General features: G+C 48.0%; 1 protein-coding gene across 4 annotated transcripts in view; it reads right to left on the reverse strand.

Annotated features, from left to right (window-relative positions):
* Positions 1-1,188: 1,188 nt before the first annotated feature.
* The window catches only part of BACH2 (BTB domain and CNC homolog 2), a 332,554-nt gene continuing 309,540 nt past the window's right edge, over positions 1,189-24,202 (reverse strand). For all 4 annotated transcript variants that reach the window (XM_036024482.1, XM_036024481.1, XM_028508406.2 and 1 more), the window contains 3 exons: positions 22,071-23,663; positions 11,595-11,801; positions 1,189-7,350 (listed from right to left, as the gene is read on the reverse strand). In XM_036024482.1, coding sequence (XP_035880375.1) covers positions 6,868-7,350; positions 11,595-11,801; positions 22,071-23,663 — 2,283 coding nt within the window. In that variant the 3' untranslated portion in view covers positions 1,189-6,867. The remainder of the gene's footprint in view (positions 7,351-11,594; positions 11,802-22,070; positions 23,664-24,202) is intronic.

Raw genomic sequence — 24,202 nt, forward strand, 5'->3', positions numbered from 1 at the left:
AAACGTCAGGGAGGAAGGGGCAGCAAATCTGTCAGTTCCAAGGGACCAGGTTTTCCTACAGAAAATTTTGGGACTATGACCCACCTGTCTTTTCCACAGTGGATTGAATGACTTCACATCTTCAGGCAGAAGACTGTATTTTTTACCTTTCATGCCTAGAATGTTAGGAATGTGGTGTTTCCAGAAGAGCACACATTTGCAAATCTCATTACATGTTCCCTGGAAGCAACCCCCTCCACCCCCAGGGGACTCATTAGGGTGCTTTCAGAGATTTACTAAGGGAGCATAATTAACGGATTTTTAGAAAAGATTTGTTTATTTATTTTTAGAGAGGAGGGGAGGGAGAAAGAGAGAGAGAAACATGAATGTGCGGTTGCTGGGGGCTGTGGCCTGCAACCCTGGCATGTGCCCTGGCTGGGAATCGAACCTGCGATGCTTTGGTTTGCAGCCCACGTTCAATCCACTGAGCTATGCCAGCCAGGGCTAATTCACGGATTTTTAATTTCAGTTTTCCCACCTGATGCATGGGGCGCGGCCACGTGCTTGGTGAAACCCAGACCTGGGCAGCAGCGCCTTCTCCGGACATCATTTGAATCCATGATTCCATGATTCACAGGCTCACTGGCCGCTCAACCCAACCACTCCTGGGTCCAGGGCGACTCAAAGCTGTCTGGCCCGCCCAGCGTTCAGTATCTTGTTTTCCTTTGATGTCAAAATCCAAGACTAAACTACCACATATACTTTTTTCGTTCAATTGTATTTACTCCCTAACCACAATTCTAAACTCCTTGTTCTGCCCCTCATTGTACCTTGGTGTGGATTTAATGCCCTTTTCCTCCCTTCCTTTCGTTCAGCTTTTTGCGGGAGGTAATTGTTAGATTCACGCGCTGTTTTGAGAAACGATACCCTTCTCGCAGCGCCCCCAGTGGTGATGTTTGGCGACGGCCACCGCACCACACCCAAACCAGCAAATTGGTTTTATCTGTTCTCATAGGCGTTAGGGATCTTTAAAATTCAGAGTTGAGGAACCACATTAGCATTGTCACATTTTTTAGATGTCTAATCAGATTAATCAGGTAGCAGGCAAGGGTCCAAACTAGAGGAAATACGGCTTCTCTGGGAGAAAAGATGTCCTGAGGCTACCAGCATATGATCTGAACACAGGGACCCAGAGTGGAGAAATTCGGCTTACAATGCATAATGATATGTCTTTATTTCATCAACAGAAATGGTGTCTACACAAAATTCAGTTAACACTAGCAATTCAACTGAGTGAAAATTTTTTGCACGATAGTGTATTTACAACGAATAAATGAAAATTCAATTCATTAGTTCATAGCAACGCACTTTTTTTCCCCAAAAAGGTAAAAATTCTTAGTTACAGAGAATAAGCATCAACAGCCATTTTCATTTTTACAATAAAAACCACAAGGAAAACCACAATCACTTAGGAAAAAAAAAGACAAGCCTAAGAACTAGTACAATAAAATGATGCACTGAATTAAGTTACATTAATCGCATAGAATCTGTGTAAAAAGTATGTAGAAAAACACCTGATGTAACCTGTTACAGTCGTTGACCAGTTATGAGAGGTACAGAGGGTTATACAGGTAGATATGTGTGAAAACTGTCCGTATTGTTCAACCTGGGGAGGAAGAGAAGAGGGGCTGGAGCCCCTTGCATACACTGAGAAGACCCTGTTTTGAATATGGCCTCTGGAGTTTGTAAGGCATATATTAGAGGTGCACTTGCATCAGACTGGTTCTGGAACAAATCCTCACAGGCCCTTCTGGCCTCACAAGCAAAGGTGGCGTCTAACCAGCACCTGAAGCTCCCAAATGCATCTGGAATCTTCCTGATCATGCACTAGAAGTGGCAGGTCTTTTACGTCAGAGCGTGAATGGGCACCCCAGCATTCACACATGCAAAATGCATTGTTGGGGCTCAAGTAGAGGTCACCCCTCTGCCTCCAGACATGTTTTGGTAGAAGACTTAGCATCAATCTGTGGGAAAAGCCCTCTTCGTCCAAGTCCCTTCACTCTTTCCTGATACACATGTCCGATCGCCCGCATGAGAGCATTTGGCACTGAATGCGAGTCTACCTGAAATGAACGGTCTTGGTGCACTTCTGCTTCTAGAAGGGCCACTGTGTCAGCTGAGGTCAATAAACTGGAATGAAAATGTAAGTCAGAGTTGCTTATCCATTGCTCGATAGTGAAATGCGCACACCACACCACAACATTAAATCAAAGCTACAAAAGTGGGCCTCTGCAACCAAGTGGGTATTCTTCACCAATGGCAGCATCATTTCTGTATTACAATTAAAATACACCGATAGTCATTTGATATAAATATTATCTCCCAGAGTGGAGTGTAGGAAAATACTATACACTTACTTTTCTTTGCAAGAAATGTTTTGCACCGTCGGTTGAATAATTTATCCTTAGTCTGCCACAATAGGTCTTTTCTATGTACAAATACTATTTGCACACACTATTTGCATACAAATATGTTCTATTCTACAGCATCAATGCTTGATGCCTGGGTCATGAGGTGGCTTGGGCAGTATTAAAAACATGCAGCTTGAACACAGAATGTTCCCATGCACACGGACTTCCTGCCCAGGCACCCACTCCTTGCAGGGCACCGCACTGTGCACTCACTTGCCAGAGACTGAACCTACAACAACACCCTCAATTTGGGGAAGAAACACTAACTTGTGATCCAGTGAACAGCTTTATTGTTTAAGAAAAAAACCCCCAACTATGTTCTTTAGTTTATTTACAGTGGTGAGAACAATGCTTGATTCCTGCTTCCTTCTAGATCTGGGACCCCTCCCAAACTAAGCAATAGTGGAGCAGTTTGAAGTCATTTCCTAAGCAGCTCCCAGTTTAAACGGGGTCTAACACATGGAGCTAGGTAGCCAAAAACGGTCTGGAAAGAGTGGGGCAGGCTTCCCTCGTTCTGAGAGGGAAGCTACTGCACAGCACATGGGTCATCTCACAGGGGCAGGACTTGGTGGTTTCTTAACAAGGCTTAGAACTTTCACACCTTTGTTTGTTTCTTCTACTTTAACAGCAATGATAAAGTATTAAAAGAGTAAGTGTAGGTTTAGACCTCTTGACAATAGCATTGAACTTTCCTTTGTGCCCACTTGACTGTTAGCAGTCCTCTCAGGCAAGTCCTCTAGCGGCTCGCTGCCCTCCTTTTCAAGAAGTGGCAGTTGGCATACTAACCGCTAGCCATTCTTTTTTTTTTTTTTTTTTTTTTACTTCCTTGGGAAAGCAATATAAGGATTAAATCCAAAATCATAGTGCATCTTGTAAGCAGCATACTTTTAGAAAGACAGTTAATAAATTACTTGTACAATATACAAAATAACATTTTCTACTGCAGCATCACCTCTGACGCCTGAGTCATTGTTAGCGAACCCGGAAGAGAAGGAGGAGGGCCTAGCAACTTCGCCAGCTTCTTCTTCTTTTTTTTTTTTTTGCAACTGTTTTGTTCCAGAATCAGTATGTAATGAAGTTAGATTATTCAAGGCACCCCCAGATAACGCAGAGAAACAAACACACACGGCAAAGCACTTGCCTGCCCAGAGCCTGACCAACCTGAATGAAGCGAGGTTGTTGGGGACACGTGCCGAGCGAAGGCAGATCCAAGGGGAGGACTAGACTCAGGTGATGTTAACTCGTCACAGGGCCACCTCCACTGTCCCTGCCCAACAGCCCATGCCAATTCCAGACATTCTGAGACCCGCCTAGGCTGTCGTACAGATCCTCCCAAACAGTCTGTGGCTGCAGGGTCTTTGTTTTGGTCAGGAAGACCCTAAAGAACACCACTGGGTGTCACCATGCTGTGCAAGCACTGCCCCTTGTGGTGAACTTGCTTTTCCTTCTCACAAGAGGCACGGGCTTCACAAAGGGATCCCAGGGAAAGGAATCAGGCCGGTTTTTAGAATTCCACTTGAGACAACTGGGATTTTGGTCCCCAGCTAGTCCTCCCTTTGAATTAGCCCAGAAATAATTCAGACAAACACATGGTTTAGAGTAGTAACAGACACAGACAGATCACATTGCACAAGACCAGTCACTGTTCATGGTGGATAGTGAACAAATTCGTAGCAATTCAGTAAAAATCATGAAGAAATCGAAAGACAGTTTTTCAAGAAGTGTTTTTAACCAGTTCCCATGACAGAGGTTCAGTTGGGAGAGGAATCAAAGTGAGGTGGGGGCTGGCAGACTGCAGATGTGGACTGAGTTAGGGGGAGAGAAAGAAAGAGAGCCCCTTGAACCTGGACATGGTGCTGCGCGGGCGTGTGCGGACTGAACCACATGAAGGGTGGGGTCAGGGGAGCGGAATGTGGTCAAGACTACCAGTTGCACATGAGTTGAGACCAGGGAAAATCACGCCAACAAGTTGGTTTGGACCTGGTTATGACATGAGCAGAAAACATTCCTTTTTTAAAAGAAGAGGAGGTCACTTAAAAAAGGCAATGAGAGAGCTAAAAAAACAAAGGACTGTTGGCTGACTCCACCATAACACACACCTGTGATGGATCACGTGATTCGCGCAGAGTCTGAACGGGAGCGGTCACTGGTGTCCCACAGAGGCACACCTCACGGTGAGGCGCAGGACCGGTCTAGTGGGCCAAGGAACTCCTGCAGCCACAGCAGCGATGGTGGGTCCACCACAGGCACACACGGGCACACACAGACACACACACACGACAAACAACGAAAACCCAGAGGCAGGTTTTAAAAGTGGAGCTAGTTTAAAAAAGAAAAGCCTTTTTAAAAAGAAAATATCCTATCGCATGAACCAACAGATTTCTGGCAATCATACATATTTAAACATTTAGCGCTAATATTTGTACAGAAAAGGTTAATAATACTAAAACATATGTTACTATGGTTTCACTTTTCGCCTACATCATACACTAATTCCCTCTTTTACATGCAGCTTTAATATTGTCCAAACAATGGCACAAATAAAGAAACAAAGTCACCCATCAAGTCCCACTGCCCACCACCCCATCCCCACATCAAACCCTTGGGGACCCTTCCCACAGCCAGGCTGGAGGCCCGCTGGAGGGGGCACTGACTTCTCCTCCTCTGTGGCCGTGGGACCTCAGCACGCCTTCTGTAAACGCAGCCAGAGGCCAACATGCCCCCTGGGCCAAGGGAAGCTGCTCTCTGCGGGTTGCAAGCCAACCAGTTTTGCAGCGAGAAGAAATTATCATCAGGTGCAGGAAGGTGTGTGTGTGTGGTGGGGCAGGGGCAAGGAGGGCTCCTGGCCATGTCATGTCCGAAGCCTCAGAATGAAATCTGCCTTGGGACAAGAGACTGGCAGAAAACCTCAGAATTCAACTCAAAACATTTGGAGAAGAAAGGGAGGAAAAATGCTTTTGCCTGTGTCAGGGACAGACCTCAGGCTCACTTCTGCCCTGCACTCTCCTACTCTGGGTGACCTGCACTGACCCAGGACAGCCACTTAGGGGGCAGGGCCTTGGGGCTGCAGTTCAAATCCCCTCAGGCTCGATCTCCTGGGAGCCCAGTCCTGGTCAGCCAAGTCCTTCAAAGCACAAAGTCTTACTTCACTACACTTCCAGGAGCAAGTGAGGCCTGAGGAAGTGTTGAAATGAATGGGACTTACTCCCTGGGGGAGAACATGGTTCTGACTTGATTTCTAGGAGTCAATGCCTGCTGAGTTCTGGTACAGAACCATGGATTCCTACTGCTTTGATGTACTTACTAGTGCGATGCCCAGATTCTTTCCCCTCTTAGGAATCTGAACATCCAGCGTCAGCTCTGAGCTCTCTATCTGCATTTCAGCTTCGCTTAGGGAAAGGTGGGGAGGAGGTGAAATATAAAAATATTCAAGCAGATTATTGTCGACACATCCTAGGATGAATTCATTATTTGGCAAGATTGTTTTTCCTACATAATTATCACCTGAGTGGTTTTTAATTAGCTAAAATGTTCTACTTTTAAACTAAAAGTAAAGAATATACAGTATACTTGAGTTATACTGAAGTCACAACTTCATTTAAGAAAATAGGTTTGACCCAAAACTCAGTGCAAGTGGCAAAGTTGACCGTGACTGTTCAGTGTCTGCAAAAACCAACCAACCAACCATGACACTCAAGGGGTGCCCCCGGCGGGGCCAAAACCAGACCTCGTGGACGGGTGCGGCCGCTGAAATGAAACCTTAACAGAAAAGCTTCCAACACTGAATTCTGTCCATAAATAAGTAGAAACTGATGTCGAACTGTGAATCAAGAAAATGGACCATGTTAACAGTTACTGAACTAGTTCTAGCATCAGAGACAACGGAAGCGGAATGTTGGAACCTGTTCGTGAATGAGAAAGGAAGTTTCCAGTTTTAATGAGAAAATCGAGGCATGCAGGACTTTTGCATATGGAGATATATATATTTTATATATATTATATATAATATGTACAGTCTAGCTATAAAACTTTGATGTGTATAGAAGCTGTCTTCAATGAAAAAAATTGAACATTCAGAAGAAATTCCTGAGATAGGGTTTGTGACATGGGCCACTGAGAAAACAATCTGTGGTTGGGTCCTAGAGGTGTTATAGTCTATCCCTGTTAAGATTGAAGTTAACCCACAGACAGACAGTGTCATCACTGTTGTCTTTCCTTGCCGGGGCAAGGGGTAGCACCATTGCGAAGGTAACTATATATCACTCCTGTGTGAAGAGAGGAGGGAATACTCAGAATCAGTATTGCTGCTAAGAAACGCTGTAGTGTGCACCAAATTCCTTCTTGGCTCTTCCAGACAACAGATGAACAGCGCCCCCTGGGTGGGAGAGGTGTGAGAGGTGGGAGGCAGGCCAGGTCACTAGGTGTAATCTTTCCTGGGCTGTTCGTCAGTCGTACACTTATCAGTCATTTCCTGGCAGAAGTCCACGGTCACTGTTTGGGTCCTGGGTTCGAGAGGAGGTCCTCTCTCTGAGAAGGTTCCTGGGTCAGTGCCTTCCAGCCTCCGGGCAGAAGTACAATTCTCTGAGGTGTTGCTGGGGGCCCAGGGGGGCCCAGGGGGAGCTGCACCTTGCTCCAAACAGCAGGGCACAGTTTCTCCCACTGCACACTGAGGGGTGGCGAGGTTCTGCTCGATGCCTAAGGGCGCGGGGCTCACACTGGAGGCTGCGGGGAGGCCCACGGGTCTGAGCACAGGACAGTACCGATGCAGCGCCTGGATCTGCTCGGGGCTCTGGATGTCGCGGCAGACTTCCTGGGAGAGGCAGGAGAAGTTGTCCAGCAGCTCCCCCATGCAGGCTTTCAGCTGGTTCCTCTCTGACAACAGCTTCTCTTTCTCACACACCTGGACATCAGAGACACAAGACAGGGCCTGGTCAGGCCTGACCGGAGGACTCAAGACCTCGTTTCTGGGGGCTTTCCAACTTTTGTTTCTGCATCCTGCGTTATGGTCAGGAATGACTAGGTCAGGATCTAGAAACTTAAAAAACATATACCCGGGGAGCCTGGGCATGTACTTCTGCCACATCTCCTATTTGAGCAGCCCCTCCAGATGTCCCACTGATCCTGACCCCTTCCCTGTGGCAGCAATTCACAGCTCTTCATGCCTCTTGGTGGCCTGGTCAGGTGACCAGCAAAATCAGCACCAACCAGAAAACTGCTGGGAGTGCAGGTTCCAGTTTCTTGGAATTTGCAGAGAATCAATGGGAATACTCCTGGTTCCACACCTTGTAGCTGAAATTCTCCCCTAGATGTATTAGATTGCCAGTTTTGGAGGTCAAAATTAATTGACCAAGGTGAAACTGTGGAGACGGTGAACAGATCAGTGGTGGCCAGGGAGGGACCTGGGGTGGGTGGGTGGAGGGAGGGATGAACAGGCAGAACACAGAGAACACACGTTCTCCTCTTATTGTGCATGCATCCACACCCGCAGCATGCACGCTGAGAGTGAGCCCTCACGTAACTGTGGGCTTCGGGTGATGACGTGTCAACACAGGGTCCCCAGTTGTAACAGGCGTTGTAGCGGGTGGGACATGTTGCTAATGGGGAAGGCTGTGAGTGTGTAGGGGCAGGGTGCATATGGGAACTCTGTGTTTTCCATTCAATTTGACCATGAACCTAAAACTTTTTTAAAAAAGAAAGTATTGAAAAGGAAAATTAAAAACAGTGGACCACTGGCAATTTCATACGGCTCAATCCAACATCAGCAGGCTCTCCCGAGGGGCAGCCGAAAGACTGAACCCCTGCGCTCCCTAGGACGGCTGGAGGCCAAGCAGTGGGGCCCGAGTGCCACTCCCCCTGGACACCAAAGGTGCAGGCAGAGCTGTGGAGACGGAGGTTCTGAGATGTCTTTCTGAGAGAAAATCCCACGTAGGCCCTTGTGATTCTCAAATCCACCTCTCGCTCAGAGAGGAACTTAGAGGGGAGACCGGTTAAGGTCTTCCCACCACTATGTGTGTGAGGAGACAGGATGAGGTGGCTGCAGGAGGGCGCACAATGAAACTAACTGGTGGGGACCCTGGACATCTGCAGCAGTGGGCAGTGAGTGCTCTCCGGCTTTGCACTGAGGTGCAGGAAGGGTGAGGAGAGGATGGGAGAGAAAGTGAAAGGGGTGGGGAGGGAGGGGGGACAGATATCCATCACGGCCTCTCCCGCAGGGGAGCCGCACGCACGTGCTGTGACTTGGATGCAGCCTTGCAGGCAGGGTGCGCATGTGTGTCAGAGACAGAGCTTTATATGGGGAAAGGGCACCTGCTAAAATATTTATAAATTTTTCAAGAAAACATGCTTTAAAAATGAAAAATAAACAGATGTACAAGTGCAACTTGAGAGAAATACATTATGCAAGTTTGCAAAGGCTACATGGTGTGCTGGAGATGGCGGGGAGAGGGGAGTGAGCGCGTGGGTGTGGGGATGTGCGGGTGGAACCAGAGTCACCCACGCTGCAGCCAGCTGGCCAGCTCAGACCCGGAGTGCATGCATGTGTGCGTGTATGTGTGCCTGCGGGCGCAGCCAGAGGGCGGTGGGTAAGAAACCAAGGACATCCAGGCTGTGTAAGCTGGAGCTTCTGGGCTGTACTCTGGAAGTCTGTAGAGCGAGAGGCAACACAGCCCAGTCCCACGAGGGAACCTGTCTTATATTCTGCCACATCGTTGGCCAAGCCACCGACTATTGTCCTGGGCACTTCCGAGGGTGAAGAAAAGGAAGCACTGTGTGTGATAGTGTTTTGGCCTGGTGCAGGAAAGGCAGCCTACATCAGGATGGGGTCAGGAGCACAAGGCTAGCTGTAGATTGACGAGCATGTCATGCTCATTTGGCAGTGAAAGGCAGCGTATTATTCAAGGGGTTTCTAAAAAAGTTGGGGGAGAACACGGAGATGCCTTCTTGCTTTCCCAATTGAACAATATTAGCAAAGTGCTTCAGACTGGTGTGTGGCTTAGACTTCATTATTTGTTTAGTGTCACATGATTGCCGGAGAAGAGTGCTAACTACAGAAATCAGGCATTTCTCAAATAAGGGTGAGGAGAGTTAGCCCACCGCCTACAGAAGAGCAGAAGGCTGCAGTTCCTGTAGATGTGTGCCCGAGACCTCCACAATTTGCATCTGCGGGCTCAGGCCTGCCTGGCTCCCTACCGAAGCCCAGCAGGCTTCCAGGAAGCCCACACTCGCTAGCAGCCATGCTGTGCTTTCTTAGCATGGCTTAAATTAAGGCACCGTCTTGTTGTTAAAACAGCATTAAAGAAAAATTGGAAAGAAAGAAGGAATTCATAATCCCATGGCCCACTCATAGTTTCCAATACATTTTAGGGCAGCAGACACTTCCTCAGAGGTTTCGGTGGGTCCACAATGATCGTGTAACTGTGCATGTCATGAGGAACCTGCAGGCTCGGGCAAAGGGCTGGGGAGGCGGACGCACACATGCAATGAAGACTAATGAGACAGGCACGGAGGTCAGATCGCCGCTCCAGGGGCAGGTGCTCAGCCTCACCACGGACTCAGGAAAGGGCCTTCCTGGAGATTCTTAAAGGATAAAGGACAGAGTCAGAGAAGAAAACAGTGGAAGGGTGTCCAAGGTAAAAGAGAAACAGAGGCACAGGCATAGAGGTATAAAGAGTAGGAGGTGGCGGAGGAAGAGCAAACAGTTTGATTTTATTAGGGGTCAAGTTCTGGGGGGGGAGTGGGAGGATGTTGGAGGGTGGCTACACACTGACTCATGGAGAGCGGTGTGTCTTGCTAAGGAGCGGAACTTTATTTTGTCGGTGATAGGAGCAACTGATGATGGGCAGGTGTTTCTTGCTTGGTGGGTGTTAATTAAATTTAAAATAAAAAGACCCTGGGGTCCAGGACCATCTCGGTAACATGTAGCATTTATTCATGCTTTTCAAATGTCCCATCTTCCTCTTTCTCGGCCTGGCATGAGGAAATGGGCTCACCAGGAGGCAAAGGGCTGTTGCCTACATTCTTCGGTGGAGGACAGCAGATCAGGACTGCATTACGGGCCTCCCTCCTCACCTCTCACAGACACAGCACCTGAGCTGTTTCCAGTCTGTGGCCAGCAGAAAGGCTGAGCTGCATGAGGTTGCACTGGTTGCCTTCAAAGCTACAGTCAGAATCAAGGCCACCTGGATTTACTTCCTATAGCTTTAGGTTGCTTATCGGGGAGAAGTGGGCACAGAGCTCCCAGTCAGGGGCGCTTGGGGGATAGGAGCTTTTTCCCTGAGACAAATACTCTCAGTCAGAAAGAAGACGTGGCAGCCTCTTTGAGGCAGAATTGCAAAATCAAAGATCCTGGGGCTGTGAAGGGCTTCAGAAGATCAGGGTAGGTTAGAGGCAGGCATCCTACCTTTAACCTCCACTCTTCTGTGGGGGGTGGGGGGGGCGGAGAGAGAGAGAGGGAGAGGGAGAGGGAGAGGGGGAGGGAGAGAGAGGGAGAAAGAGAGAGAGAGGGAGAGAGAAATAGTAAAAACACAAGGTTTGGGCCCTGGCTGGGTTGCTCAACTGGATGGAGCATTGTTCTGTGCACCAAAAGGTCTTGGGTTCCATCCTGGTCAGGGCATAAACCTAGGTTACGGACAGATGACTCTCTTTCTCCCTCCCTCCTTCCTCTCTCTCTAAATCAATAAATATATCCTTTGGGGAGGATTAAAAAACCCCAACAACACAAGATTTGGAATCAGCAGTGGGGAGTTAGTAATCCCTCTGTATTCTTGTTTTTGCCTCTGTAAATGAAGATAGCATACTACCTAAGTTGTAGGGTTGGTGTGAGGATTAAATGTGATCATCTACAAAGATACTTTATAGTCGCCCCTGGTCCATGCATGCATGCAATAAATGCTAGCTACTAGAACGTGCAGAATGGAAAACAGAACAGAACTACTCTACATAAACCATCGGCATATAATCACACACACACAGACACACCCACTGCAGATAGAAAGCTATTACTTTAGTTAAGGGACTTGTTCAAAAATAAACCCAAACGTCCCTGAATGGTGGCCCTTCTCTCTACTTCTCCAGTTTTCACGACTGTAACTTTGCATCAGTCCTGGTCCCTCCAGGCTGCAGATAGCAACGGATGGGCCGACTCACCAGTTTGCGGATTTCACATTCTAAATTCTGAATACAGTCCAGTTTCCTCTTGCGGCAGCGCTGGGCTGCGATGCGGTTCTTGCTGCGCCGCCGAACGTCGTGAATAAACTCTAACTGTTCTGAGGTTAGTTTGTGCATCTTAATCATCATCTGGAAATCGTTCCTCGGAAGATCTGTGATTTGATCTACAGGAAAGGGAAGTTTGACCTGAAACCGAGAATAACAAATAATGATTCTGGCAGCTGGATTTTAGTTCTAATTCTGGCAGATAGAATATCAACACACGATAAAACCTTTTTAAGATGACCAAGGAATATGGAAACTACTGAAAGCAAGCTGTGATTATTTCCAGTTTCAAATATAAATAAGATGTAATGAGCAGATAGTCAGAAAGAAAGTGATCACACAAATTATACTGTGGTTATTGTCCCTGAGGTTTTTGAAGCAAGCAGCATGGAAAATGTTGGAAAATGTGGCCTTTTCATCGCTACAGCACTTATATAACAAGGGCTCTCTAGTCAGTTGAAACCTATTTCCACTGAGCCTCAACTCAATAAAGTGGCTATTTATAGAAAGAGATCACCCAAAGAATGACCTAAAATGTCACACACCCTGCAGATGCTGGAAAGATGGAACAATCAGCATGATGCTTACACGGCGTACAGCAGGGGGACACAGGGGGACGACCTGCACAGGCTGCACCAGCATGGACGAGCAGTTAGAACTGGGCTTTTGTCCTTCCTATGAAACGTGAGACCACAGACAAGTTACTTTACTCCTTCAGTCCTCGATTTCCTCATCTGCAAAATGACCAAGGCTTTTTTAGCCTCACAGTGCTCTCCAAGTGTCAGGTGCTTCGGCAGACAGCATTTCCCAAATACTGTTGCACAGCCATTCCACCTCACATTTTCTTTTACAACATGGTATGGACCTTCCTCCATCAAGAGGATGCACGTTCCTGCCTCGACCGACACAGTGCAGGAGGCATGGCGGTGTGTGTAACTTTGGGGGTGAGGTTTTCCAAGGGCTCTCAGCTTTCTTTTAGGCCTCCTAAGTTGGGCTTTCTGGAGGAAACCAGCTCTGCCTCCAGCCCACAGCCAGCATTGCTGTGTCAGTCACAGGAAAGCGCCACCTTGGGTGTGGATTTTCTGGGCCCAAACCTTCAAATAACTGAAGCCTCAGCCAGCATCTGATTTCCACATCATGAGGTTCCCGAGCCAGACGTGCTCGGATGGGGCGAGTCCGAATCCCTGACCCACAAAACAGTGGGAGTCGTTAAATGATTTCTGCTGTTTTAAGCCATAAAGTTGGGATGATAGATACTGTTATTAGCAGTGTTCCTACTTTCATACTCTTGACAAATCAAAGCAAGTCATCCTTATCCAAAGAGAGGACACTAGTCTTTCGAGGGATGGAGCTGTGTACTCCTTATTTTGTTAAATGCTTGCCTACAATCCTGAAGCGGTTTTAAATGCTTAGACCACAGCTGTCTACGGCCTCCTTAGCACCCAAGAGGTAAACACTGGCCTGCCCCTTCCAGAAGTTTGACAGAACCCTCTCCAAGACCCTTACTCATGATGCAGGGGCTTCGGGGTTCAGTTCTGGTTCAGTTTCAGAAGCTCCTGGAAAAGGAAGGTTGCCTGTTGCTCTGCCAAGAGATGTGTTTCCCAGCGCAGACCGCTTCCTTCTTGCTCACATCAGTGACTGCCTTAGATGGACCAGCAGATGGCGCCCTAAACCTACACCTCCTTCAAGCGCCAGCCCAGCGCTGTCCAATGCAAACAATGCCAGCTACATTTGTGATTTTACATTTTCTAGTTGCCACTGATTAAAAGAATTAAAAGAAGTGAAAACAGGTGAAATTATATTTTGTTAATATATTCAACTGAACCTTACAGTCCAAAATATTTTCAACATGGAATTAATGTAAAATTATTATGATATTTTACTTTTGTGGGGGGTACTACATTTTCAAAATCCGAGGAGCATCTTACCCCTCCAACACATCACCAACCAGCCACAGTTCTAGGGCTCAATAGCCACGTGTGGCGTGTGGCTATGGTAAGGACGGCATGGCTCTAGTGGACTGAAGAAATGGGCTCGAGTGAACCTGAGGAATCAGAAAAATAGGCAGGTGGGTCTGAGTTTAATTGATCAAACTATTTGTGTGTGAAGAAACCAAGCCCTCATTACTATTCGGAAGCTGCAGTATTATGTGTGTTACTCATGGGAGGGAGATGAAGCTATTTCATTCTGAGTGCGGGCTTTTTGTTTGATTGCATCAGATGCAGGCAGACATGAGCCCAGATCCTGGCATTTGTGACTCGTTAGCCCCCGTGCACAAAGGCAATCACACTACACTATCACTCGGCTTTGCTATGGCTCGGTGCAACTGCTTTGTCAGGTTACTTCATAGCTCTGAGCCTGCTGGACGTGGCATTTGATGAAGGCTCCCAGTGGGTGCTCTGATTCAACTCTGTCCCATGACACCAGTGAAACTTCGGCCCAAGAGAACAAGACCGCGGAGCCACACGTTACACCGATCTCAGCTAAGCTCGGTCCTGCTCTGACTGCTAAAAACAGGCAGCCAGGACAAACAGCTCCTTGTTATGGGCCCGGGAAAGGGCTTTGTCCATGGGGCTGTGTTTGCACAGGGCTTATACTGATATGAAAGAATGTTTGATTTCCCTTTACACCCTTCGGATAACAAACAGACACTCAGATCCTGGACGGTGCCTAAATAACACAGAGGTCTGTCTGTTGGGGACACGGATGTTTCTACACCAGGCAGAAGCCTTGTTTGCACAGCAGACGTTGCAGCGCTTCTGGGCCCTGTGGAGTCTCCCCTTCCGCTGACAACAAAGCCATTCCGCTTCTGCTCCAGATTGGGTTTACTTGTTTCAGAAAGAATGTATACCTATCGTTCCGGCCACAGGGAAAGTCAAAAGGCCTTCCACACAGAGAGTTACTATATTCAAAAGCATCCAGGCGGTGAATATAAAACACTAGGGAAATAGGACAGAAGTTGACAGGAAAGAGGAAAAATCAACAATGCTTGGTTTCAAAGTCCCTGAAGCAAAAGGCCACATAACATTTCAGCAGAGCTGTTGCAACTCCAGCTGGTCTTTAAAGAGGTCAAAGGAAAAGAAAATAGTCTGCTGCACACTCTCTGCAATGTGGGGGAAAAAGCAACAAAACAAAACCCAACCACTCTTGTTCCTTTTTAAAAGGCTCTGTTACTACTCTAGCAAGGGAGAACTTCTACTGACTACCAAGAGGAAGTCCCAGAGTGTTCTTGGGAAGGCGCAGTGGGAATGCACCACACTGCTTGTTCTTTTTGCAGAAGTTAAGTTCCAGGCCCTTGGGCACGGTTCCTGGAGATGAAGAGCAGCCATGGCCTCTTCCGGAGCTGGGAGCGTGTTCCAGTCTCGGGCTCACAGGCTCCCAACACTCTTCAGATGGGGCTGAAAAGTCAGCTAATGCTACTAGGCCTGGATGTGTTGAAACACACCAAGAAGGCTGATGCCCTTTTTCCTGTCTTCTGGTGAATTCTTACAATTCTAATACGGTTGTAATTTATTGTCCTTCCACACACCTATTTTCCAAGATTTAACTTCTCAGGTGGTTTGGTTTTCATTCACTGGGCTCTCATATATAGTGCAAAACACCCAACTTGACATGATGAAGATCCTGCCAACTACCACCACCCCGTCTGAATGGCCAGCCTGCAGCTGCATTCAGCCAACCACATGCACAGGAGACTAAGCATGTAAGGCTACGCAGGCTGCACAGAAGGGGAACGGCCCCTGAGATCCAGGGCGTTGATTTCTCTTCAGGCTCTGGGCAGCTGCATAGGTGCTGCCCAAGCTTTGGTTCTCTAAACTCTGAGAGTCGGGGCAGCTACCAAGCCAGCAAGCCGAGGGCCAACCGGCAGCCAGAGCTGGCCAGGGCCACACTTGCCTACTCTGCTCTTATTGATTTGACCCAGCCCCTGCAGCGTGCTCACACTTCTCCTTCTCAGCACTATGGGAAGAATAGGTTAAAGGAGGTTTTTTCAGCCCAGAACCTACACTGGCTGGCTAAGTGGGAACCAGAGGAGCGTTAGACCAGGTGTTGATCAGTCAGTGGAAACGAGTGGCCATGCCATGTGCTAAGGGACCTCTGGTCCCAGAGGCTGGCAAAGGTGGGAGAATGCTGTGTGGCATCCAGAAGGTGAATGAAACCTAGGTGTTCCTCTTCAAGGGCCTGCGAGGGAATGCCAGTGCTTCTCTCTCACCAAACACAGATCACCTGCTCCACTTCCCTCCCCTGGCTACCCGGCTTCTGCAGCCAATACATCCCTCTCTCCCAGTTAAACAAAAATATCACTTAAAAAACTATATGAGAGCCCTGGCTGGTATGGCTCAGTTGGTTGGAGTGTCGTCCCTACACATCAAAAGGTTTGGGGTTCGATTCCCAGTCAGGGCACCTGCCTAGGTTGTGCGTTCAATCCCCGGTTAGGGTGAGTATGGGAGGCAACCAATTGAGGTTTTTCTCTTTTTCCCTTCCTCTCTCTCCAAAATCAATAAACGTATTAAAAATTTTTTAAAATTACATGAGCAATATAACTTCTTGCAGAAAATTCAAATATGAGACAAAAGAGGGGAAAACGACTCTCACCCCCAAACAATGCTCTCTTGGTCTGGTGGACTTCCCTGTGATCTCTGTTTCCTCTGAATATCTTACAGGGTTTTGGTCAGATGTGCTATAATCGTCTCACGGTGTCTCTCAACACACCTCACTTGTCTGGTCTCTCTGGCTGGCTGGCTGGGGGCTCTCGGAGGAGGAGGACAGAGACAAAATGTTGCAGAAACAAGTGTCTGTTTCCTCTAGGAATCCCAGCGGAAGCTGGTGTGAGTCTTCTTTGCTATCTCCTTTCTTAGTTTCAGTACCAAGTGTTGAGTAGAAGCCACGGGAATCGAACCTGCTCACAGTATTCTGAGGCCCTGATGGTGCTGCCAGCTCTTCAGAGCCTCTAACACCTATGCTCTTCCAAGATCCTCAGCCCTCCGTGAGTTGTCTAGGGAGCAAGCCAATGCCCATCGGGGCTAATGGCCCCAGGGCTGCTGGTGTGGGGACAGCCAGCTCAGTTCTGCGCAGCTGCCAATGACAACACCACCTCTCCCAGACCAGGAAATGTCTCCTGCACAACTGTCCTGTTCCCCTAGAGTCTCGTGGTCCAGTGTCCAGAACAAATGCAGGACACCTGGGATTTAGCTGTGATCCTGCACTTACTCAGCGGTGTGATCTCAGGCAAGCCTCCCCTTCTTTCCATCCTGAACTTCTCGGAGGGTCTATGAGTCAGAGGGAGATAATAGTGGCCCTGCCAATTGCATGGGCTTGCTGTGAAGACTAAAATTGGATAAAGATGGAGAAAGTGCTTTGAAAAGTCTGAACTGCCTTAGAGATATGAAGTATTATTAATAACGCTATTATTTCTATCAATTCTTCCTTTGTCGCATGGTTTCTTCTTCTAGACATGCGGCACGCTTCGCAATCCCAGATGCTGAGAGCGGCATTCTAGACCGCACAAGAAGCTGGTTAATGAGAAACCTGGCTGGTGTCTGTGCTGCCCAGCAAGGCCTTCTTTTTAGTAAGTAGACCAGTTACAGATATTTTGAAAAGATGCTTGATTAAACAAACCACAAAAACAACTGTAAAAGGTTTACATACGGTGTATGTCTGGAAGTCCGAGTTCGGGTGGGAGGCAGAGACAGACACAGCTCTTCTAGGCTGTTCCGTGTCAGTGTTTGCAGGGCCCTTGGTTCTCCCGCCCTGGCCCCTTCTCAGACACACGTGGATACACACACTCACTCTCACATACTTTTATCCCTCTCAACATGAAACGTGTTAATGAAACAAGTCCAACTAACCAGTACTTCTGGCTGTCTTTCCAGTGCTCTTCACTAAAAGTCACAATGAGTTAGAAATGCTTGTAGTGCAACACTGTCTTGCCAAGAAGCTTACTACTTGCAGAAATACTTGTGACTTTTCTCTAATTTTCAAATTTTAAAAATGAACCTGAGAACCAAAACAAGATACTACTTCACACCCACTAGAATGGCTATAGTAAAAAACATGGACCATAACAAATGTTGGCAGGGAGTTGGAGCAATTTGATCCCTCATACACTACTGGTGGAATGAAAAATGGGGCAGTTACCTTGGAAAACAGTCTGATAATTCCTAAAAAGGTTAAACAGAGTTATCATATGATTCAGCAATTCCCCTCCTACGTACGTAATGAAGAGAACTGAAAACATGTCCACAAAAAAACTTGTACACAAGTGCTCACAGCAGCATTAGTGGTAAGAGTCAAAAAGAGTAAAAACTCCAAACCTCCCTAAACTGATGACTGGGTCACCAAAGCGCGGTGTTATCTACCCGGCAGAGCATTATGGAGTGATGATAAGAAGAAATGATGCACTAATACACGACATGCCCGGTGGGCACCTCGGGGGCAAGAATAAACCTTGATAACATGATGTTCGGCGAAAGAAGCCAGACCTGAAAGGCCACCACGTGTAAGATTTCATTGACATAACATGTGCGGAACACGCGACTGCGCAGAGAAGGAGCGCAGAGCAGCGGTTTCCCGAGCCGAGGGCGGGGCAGGGAGGGCGGAGGTGGGGGGAGTGGAGTTGCTTCCAGAGGGGAGAAAATGTCCTGGAATGAGAGTGGTGGCGGTCATGGCATTTTGTGAACCACTGAAAACCCTCGGCTTGTTCACTTTAATGGCGTGAATTTTACGGTATGTGAATTATATCTCAATGAAAAAAAATGAACCTGTGTGAGAAATACATAGTGAAAGCCAAATATTATAGAAACACAAAGGAATGAAACGCCTCCCTGTACTTCTTCCCAACTCTGCCTCCCATTCTGAAGCAAACTATGCCCTCGTTAGGCATACTGTCTTGTTATTTTTGTCACTTCAGACGGTGGATTCATTTTTTCATCATTGGAAGGAAAAAAAAGTCCAAACTGGCTTTTTAAGTAAATAGCAAAACCAGAAGTCATTTAAAAAAGGATGGATAACAATTACAAAAAAGTAACATTTTCTATGTAGAAAAAGATACCATAAAGGAAGACACTAGAAAAAAAATAGAAAACATTTACCAGAAAGGGTTAATATTCCTGTATTAAGCATTAAAGATACTGTAAGTTGATTTAGAGGCAAACACCACAAAAGAAAAATGGACAAAGACGTCAAGCTCCTCAGTTGCCATCAGACAGGAAGACGGGCTGACAACAACCAGTGCCGGCAAGGACAGGACAGGGGACACTGCTGGGGGACATGTGAATCGCTTCAGCCTTTGGGGGCTCGGCTGGGCAGTATTTTGTGAATGAGCATAACCTTTAACCCACTGAAGGAACTAGCCCATAAAAATAAGATCACCACTACTAAATACATTCACAAACATGTTTATTGCAGCAAATGTTTATAAGAGGGAAGAACTGGGAGTGGCTGGGCTGGCTGTTGAGAGATGACAGCTGGATAACTTTTGATTTCGGGACCCGTGGGGGTGACAGCAGCCCTCTGTGACTGACCTAGCAGCATGGACATGGTGAAAGTGATGTAAAGCAGCAAGGTGCTGAGTGATTATACAGTAAATGCCATTAAGATAAAACCCCAACCTCTAGGGATGCGAATATATGTTTGTAAATTGTGGGTATGGAGAAAGCCTGATTGTCAAATTTGGTATGTTGGGAGCCGGGTATGCTGTTTTGGTTATTTTAAAAAGGAAAGTAATTTTAAAAGGCTGATTGTTGATTAAGGACAATATTGTGCTAATTTAAGCCTTCTTCAGAGCCAGAGAATAGTTAAAAAGAATGAGAAAGGTCAGTGTTGATGAGATGGGAGAGTTGACAGGGTCAAACTTGAACACCTTACAGAATACAAGGTATGCGAACACTTCCTTTGATCTAACGTTTTGGCTCTTGCCAAAGTCAGCCTGAAGGACTGGGCAGGTGGCTAACTGGAGCTGAGAACTCTTTTTGGTTCCTGCCCCTGGTCTCTCCTTGGGGTTCACTTGGAAGAGAATTACCTGGATCTTATACAAGAGCAGACTGGGGCAGAATCAGCCCAGTAGATGTCGATTCTTCTGGATCAGTTCAGGAAACTGAGCTATGATTCACGTGGTCAGGGGTTTGCCCTCACCACCGTTACTGGGGACACATGGCCACTAGGGCCAGAAGGCCTCCTGTAAGCTACTTACGGACTCGGGGAGGAGCAGTGGTGCTGAGTCCCCAGACCGTTCTCAGAAACCTGACCTCCTTCACTCTAGGAGAACTGAACTGTCAAGCTGGGAAAAGGCTTAGCTTTCCTTTATCAGTCCTGTTCAAAATGTACTACTGAGAGAGGTGAAGTGTGATTTCTGAAATGGTACTCAGCTTTGGTAAGATATACAAAAAGCCCATTTTTTAAAAACAGGTATTTTTTAAAGTAATGGTATTTTGCAGGGAGAGATCAGTCCTGCTTACAAGTATTTCTATAGGTTGAATGAGCCCTCCTCTTAACCAAGTCACGGAGACCTGAAAAGGTCTATGGCAGACGCATGGTATGGCCTGAACACAGGGAAAACCGTGGACTCTTGTCGGTGTGATTTAGTTCAGAGGTGACTTCAAGCTGACTTCTGGGAGAGTAGAGGGACAAAAGGAGACCTATCTGAAACGGGGAGTTCCTTGAGCATGTGCAAACAACATGAAAACACGATTCCTTTAGCTTAATGGCAGGGCTCCTCTTGAGGGAGACACAAAAATTAAACAAAGATTTGGAGGCATTGTTTTTGTGACATCAATCCTTGGCAAGATAAATCATTATGCCAATGAACCAGACCAGGCTTCTGCATCAGGGACACTTGTGGAAAGTTTCAGGGGAAAAAGGGCAACCTCACAAAAGTTGTGATTGGAGGGAAAGAAGCCAGTGAGGAAAGAGAGAGCACGACCTTTTGCTGTTTTCACAAACCTTGTGTCCTCTCAGGTCGAACACACAGTCGCAGATGCACCTCCGCCTGGCACAAGCCTCCCTCCCAAACCTGAGTGGGTGTGGTGTGTCTGCGCAGAAATGCCTCCCATTCACATTTTCTTTATAATTTCTTTTAACTAAATTAAACCTTGCCTTCCTTTTTTTTTTGTTGCCAGGTCAAAAGGAGAGAGGGACCAGGCTACCCAGCAAAACAAGGAAATGACCACGGGGCAAGTCTGCAGTTGGCACGGGGAGCTCTGGAATCTCTTCAAAATACGCCTGAACTAAAACCTCAGGTGTTTCTCCCCAATCTTGCAGAGACTAGATAAGCCATCCAAGGCTCTCTGAAAAGCCCTCTCACCCACGTGGCATTTCTGCTGCCTCGTTAGGTTAACATCCCTGCTTTACCAGAGGCTGAAACCTGGGGAGTGCAGACATGCACGTGGCTTGGTGAGGACCACGCTGTGTTTCTTCCCGTGTCTGTCGGATAAGCAGCTCTGAGGGTGGACCTCTCACTGGATTTACTCACATCAGCTCCCGAGGCAGGTCTGAGACACAGGTGGCAGTCTCAGGTTGCTTCCTTATTAATCAGCTAGGCAGTGCCGACTGTGACCCAGACTCCCTTGCATCTTTGCCTCTGAGGTTATGGGGGGATGGGGACTGTATGGGCATCCGATCTTTCTCTCCTTAGCCACCTGAGTCTTGTTGACGATGTGGCTGTTGTTGCTCCTGCTCCCTCTCCCAGCATTGGTGAGACATGGATGGAGCCTTTGGGAATTTTTACCTAGAAAGTACTTTGCTTCCAGGGTGCATAGAGACTGCCATTCACCCTCACTACTCCCCGAAATACCTTCTATTTATAGGGAGGTTGGGAAACAGTGTTATACCATTTTGTGTGACTGATTAGGGTGCTTCTGCAGTGACCCCAGGACCAGAACAGAGGGTGAGCTGCCCGTGAGCATCGCTATGGACACGGGATGGCCCCAGGGCTTCTAGTGACAAGGAAAACTTAAAGGTGCTGGAAAAGCACCCGTTTAGTGTGGACCTATCTGGTCTCAATTTTGAAAGTGTTTCTATATTTCCCTTCACACTGAAGGGGTGAGCAGCAAGGACAGAGGTGACAAGTACAGCCCCCTTTCATAGCAGGTGCAGGAGGAGGAGACAGGGAGGAGCAGGAGCGTCTGACGCACCTGCACATGCTTCCACACAGGATACTTTTTCAGCAAGCTGCTTGTCTCTGCTAGTTGAGTATTACATCTAGATCAAACTTCAAGTGCTTTCTAGGACAAAAGTGGTTAATTTGCAATCACCTTAAAGCATCCTGCCTCCGTGAACAGGGGAGGCAGTCCCCTTACTGTAACCTTTAATCTTGGCAAATAAACCATGTGTGAGTGGTGGCGAGGGAGGCAGGGAAAGTCCAGATAAAGGACTGGGGGAGTGGATGACATGCTTGAATTTATGCGGGTTCCCTACCTCCTGGCCCCTGTCCTGCACAGGACACGACTCACTGTCTGCTTCCGAGAATGATCCGGACTCGTCACTGGAGTTGGTTCCGTAAGACTGCTCACATTTAATTTGGGGTCGGACTTGGTTGTACATTCCATCTCCCATCAGGCCTGGTTCCTGATGTTCTGTGGCAAGGAATCTGGCTCCCTGGGAACAGGGTGAGGAGGAGAACTCGCAGAGAGGGAGGCTGCAGGGCGAGCCCCCGCTCCCGTCCTCTGCGTAGGAATAGGAGGAGCACGAGCTGGAAGTCCTGGTCCTGGTCTCCAGGGGGGGCGACCGAGGGCAGACCTTGATTGGCACCGGGCAGCTAGTGTTGGACCGCATCCTTCCTGGCAAGTGGTCAGCCATCAGCCCACCGTGGGAGTAGGCCTGTGAGCTTGGCAGGGACTGGACAGCCCCCACCCACAGACCCTTTGGCACCGGCTCAGAGAGGTCTTTGTCCGAACTGCTTACCCCAGAATACGAATGCACCGAAGTGCTCACTTGGTCACAAGCGCTCGAGGAGAAGATCACACTTCTCCGGTCCAGCTCTCCTTCTTGTTTACAGAGAGCTTCCACCCCAGGGCCCTTGAGGGGCGACCCCATTGTGAAGTTGGACGCATCCTTCTGGCCCACATGGGCCTGTCCATAATTCCCCGTGAAAGGGGCGTAGTCTGTTTTAAGGTCACCCTGAGTGATGCCCTTGTCAAAAGGGCATGCAGAACTCCTGGCATAGTGCTGCTGAGATGTACTGGGCAGGCCAGGCAACTCCGCACTTTTTGTTATGCTGAATAGAGACCTTAGGCAGGAGGGAGAGGACACACTCCTGGATCTCTCCAGGAAGGCGACCCCGGGATGGGGGGCAGGGGCGGGCGCGGGGCTGGGCTGCTTCGGGTCCATTTCCACATCCCCAGCTCGGTCCTTGATGTCAGGCTCGTCTCCGGACAAGCAGAGCGTGATGCTCTCTTCCTCATTCTCTTCACTGGGCGGCTCACTTTTAATCTGCCCCATGGCAAGCGCCGGCTTGAGGCTGTTGCCGGAGTTATCTTCACTGAATGTGCTTGCAAAACCTGAGGTACTGTGGGATGATGCATTGTAGACATTCTTGGTACATGCAAGCTGGTATTTCTTGTATCGGGGGTACTGTGTTAACGCGTCCTTTTCGGAGCTCTCCTTCGTGTCCGTAGGCCCGTCTGACTCGGGAAGCAAAGCTTCCTCCTTCTGTGCTACTGGGATGGTAGTGGCCTCGAAGCTGATGGGGTGCGGAAGCGTCTGGTCCCTGGGGCAGGCCATCTTAGCTGTTTCTGAATCCATCGTCTCCTCCTCTTCCTCCTCCTCCTCTCCCGCGGAGTTCTCATGGTCCTCGTGCGGGCGCGGGCAAGCCGAGTCCTTCCGGCACACGAACAGGCCATCCTCGCTGTTCAGGAGCTGGGTCTGCAGGAAGCTGAAGCAGGAGTCCTCCAGGTTGTGCATGCGCAGGAACTCGGCACAGCGAATGACCTCGCGGATGTTTTCTCTGCTGAGTAACAGCTTGGCGGTGTAGGCAAACTGCAACAGTGGCCCAAAGCCCCTGGCTGTGACCTGCAAAACAAACAGGGAAATTGCCATGAAGTTACCATCAGCACCGCTATTGTCCTGAATCCCTGAACTGAAGCAAGATAACCAGACAGTGCTAATGTCCCAGAACAAAGACAGCAAAGGATCAGTTTAATCAGTACTGGGTCAGCAATGACTCTGCTTCCATAATTAGTGCCTGTCTCGTGCATGCCACTGCTTGATTTCATCAGGGGCACACAGAATTGAAAATCACCAGGGTCAAGTGGCTAAACAAGATGACAAAGGGTTCAGTGTTTAGACTAATGAAATATCCTGGCAAAAATGAGCGGTAACAATGGGATGCCTATTAATTTCCCTCCCAATCAGTGCCATTGAGAGCCATTCTGCATCAGGAGTGCTGAGACACTTCCTGCAGCTCCCTGGAGCCCAAGAAAGCAGTATAGTTTTCTTGTGAACCGCGTAACTGGCAATACGACTCTGTTAAAAACTGAAAGCCTGTAGGGTTTAAAAATAGTTTTTTTTTCCCTCACCTAAAAGTTAAAAAGAGATGTTAAAAGCAACTC

This window comes from Phyllostomus discolor, chromosome 4 (genome assembly GCF_004126475.2).
Source record: "Phyllostomus discolor isolate MPI-MPIP mPhyDis1 chromosome 4, mPhyDis1.pri.v3, whole genome shotgun sequence".
In the NCBI taxonomy this organism is placed as follows: Eukaryota; Metazoa; Chordata; class Mammalia; order Chiroptera; family Phyllostomidae; genus Phyllostomus; species Phyllostomus discolor.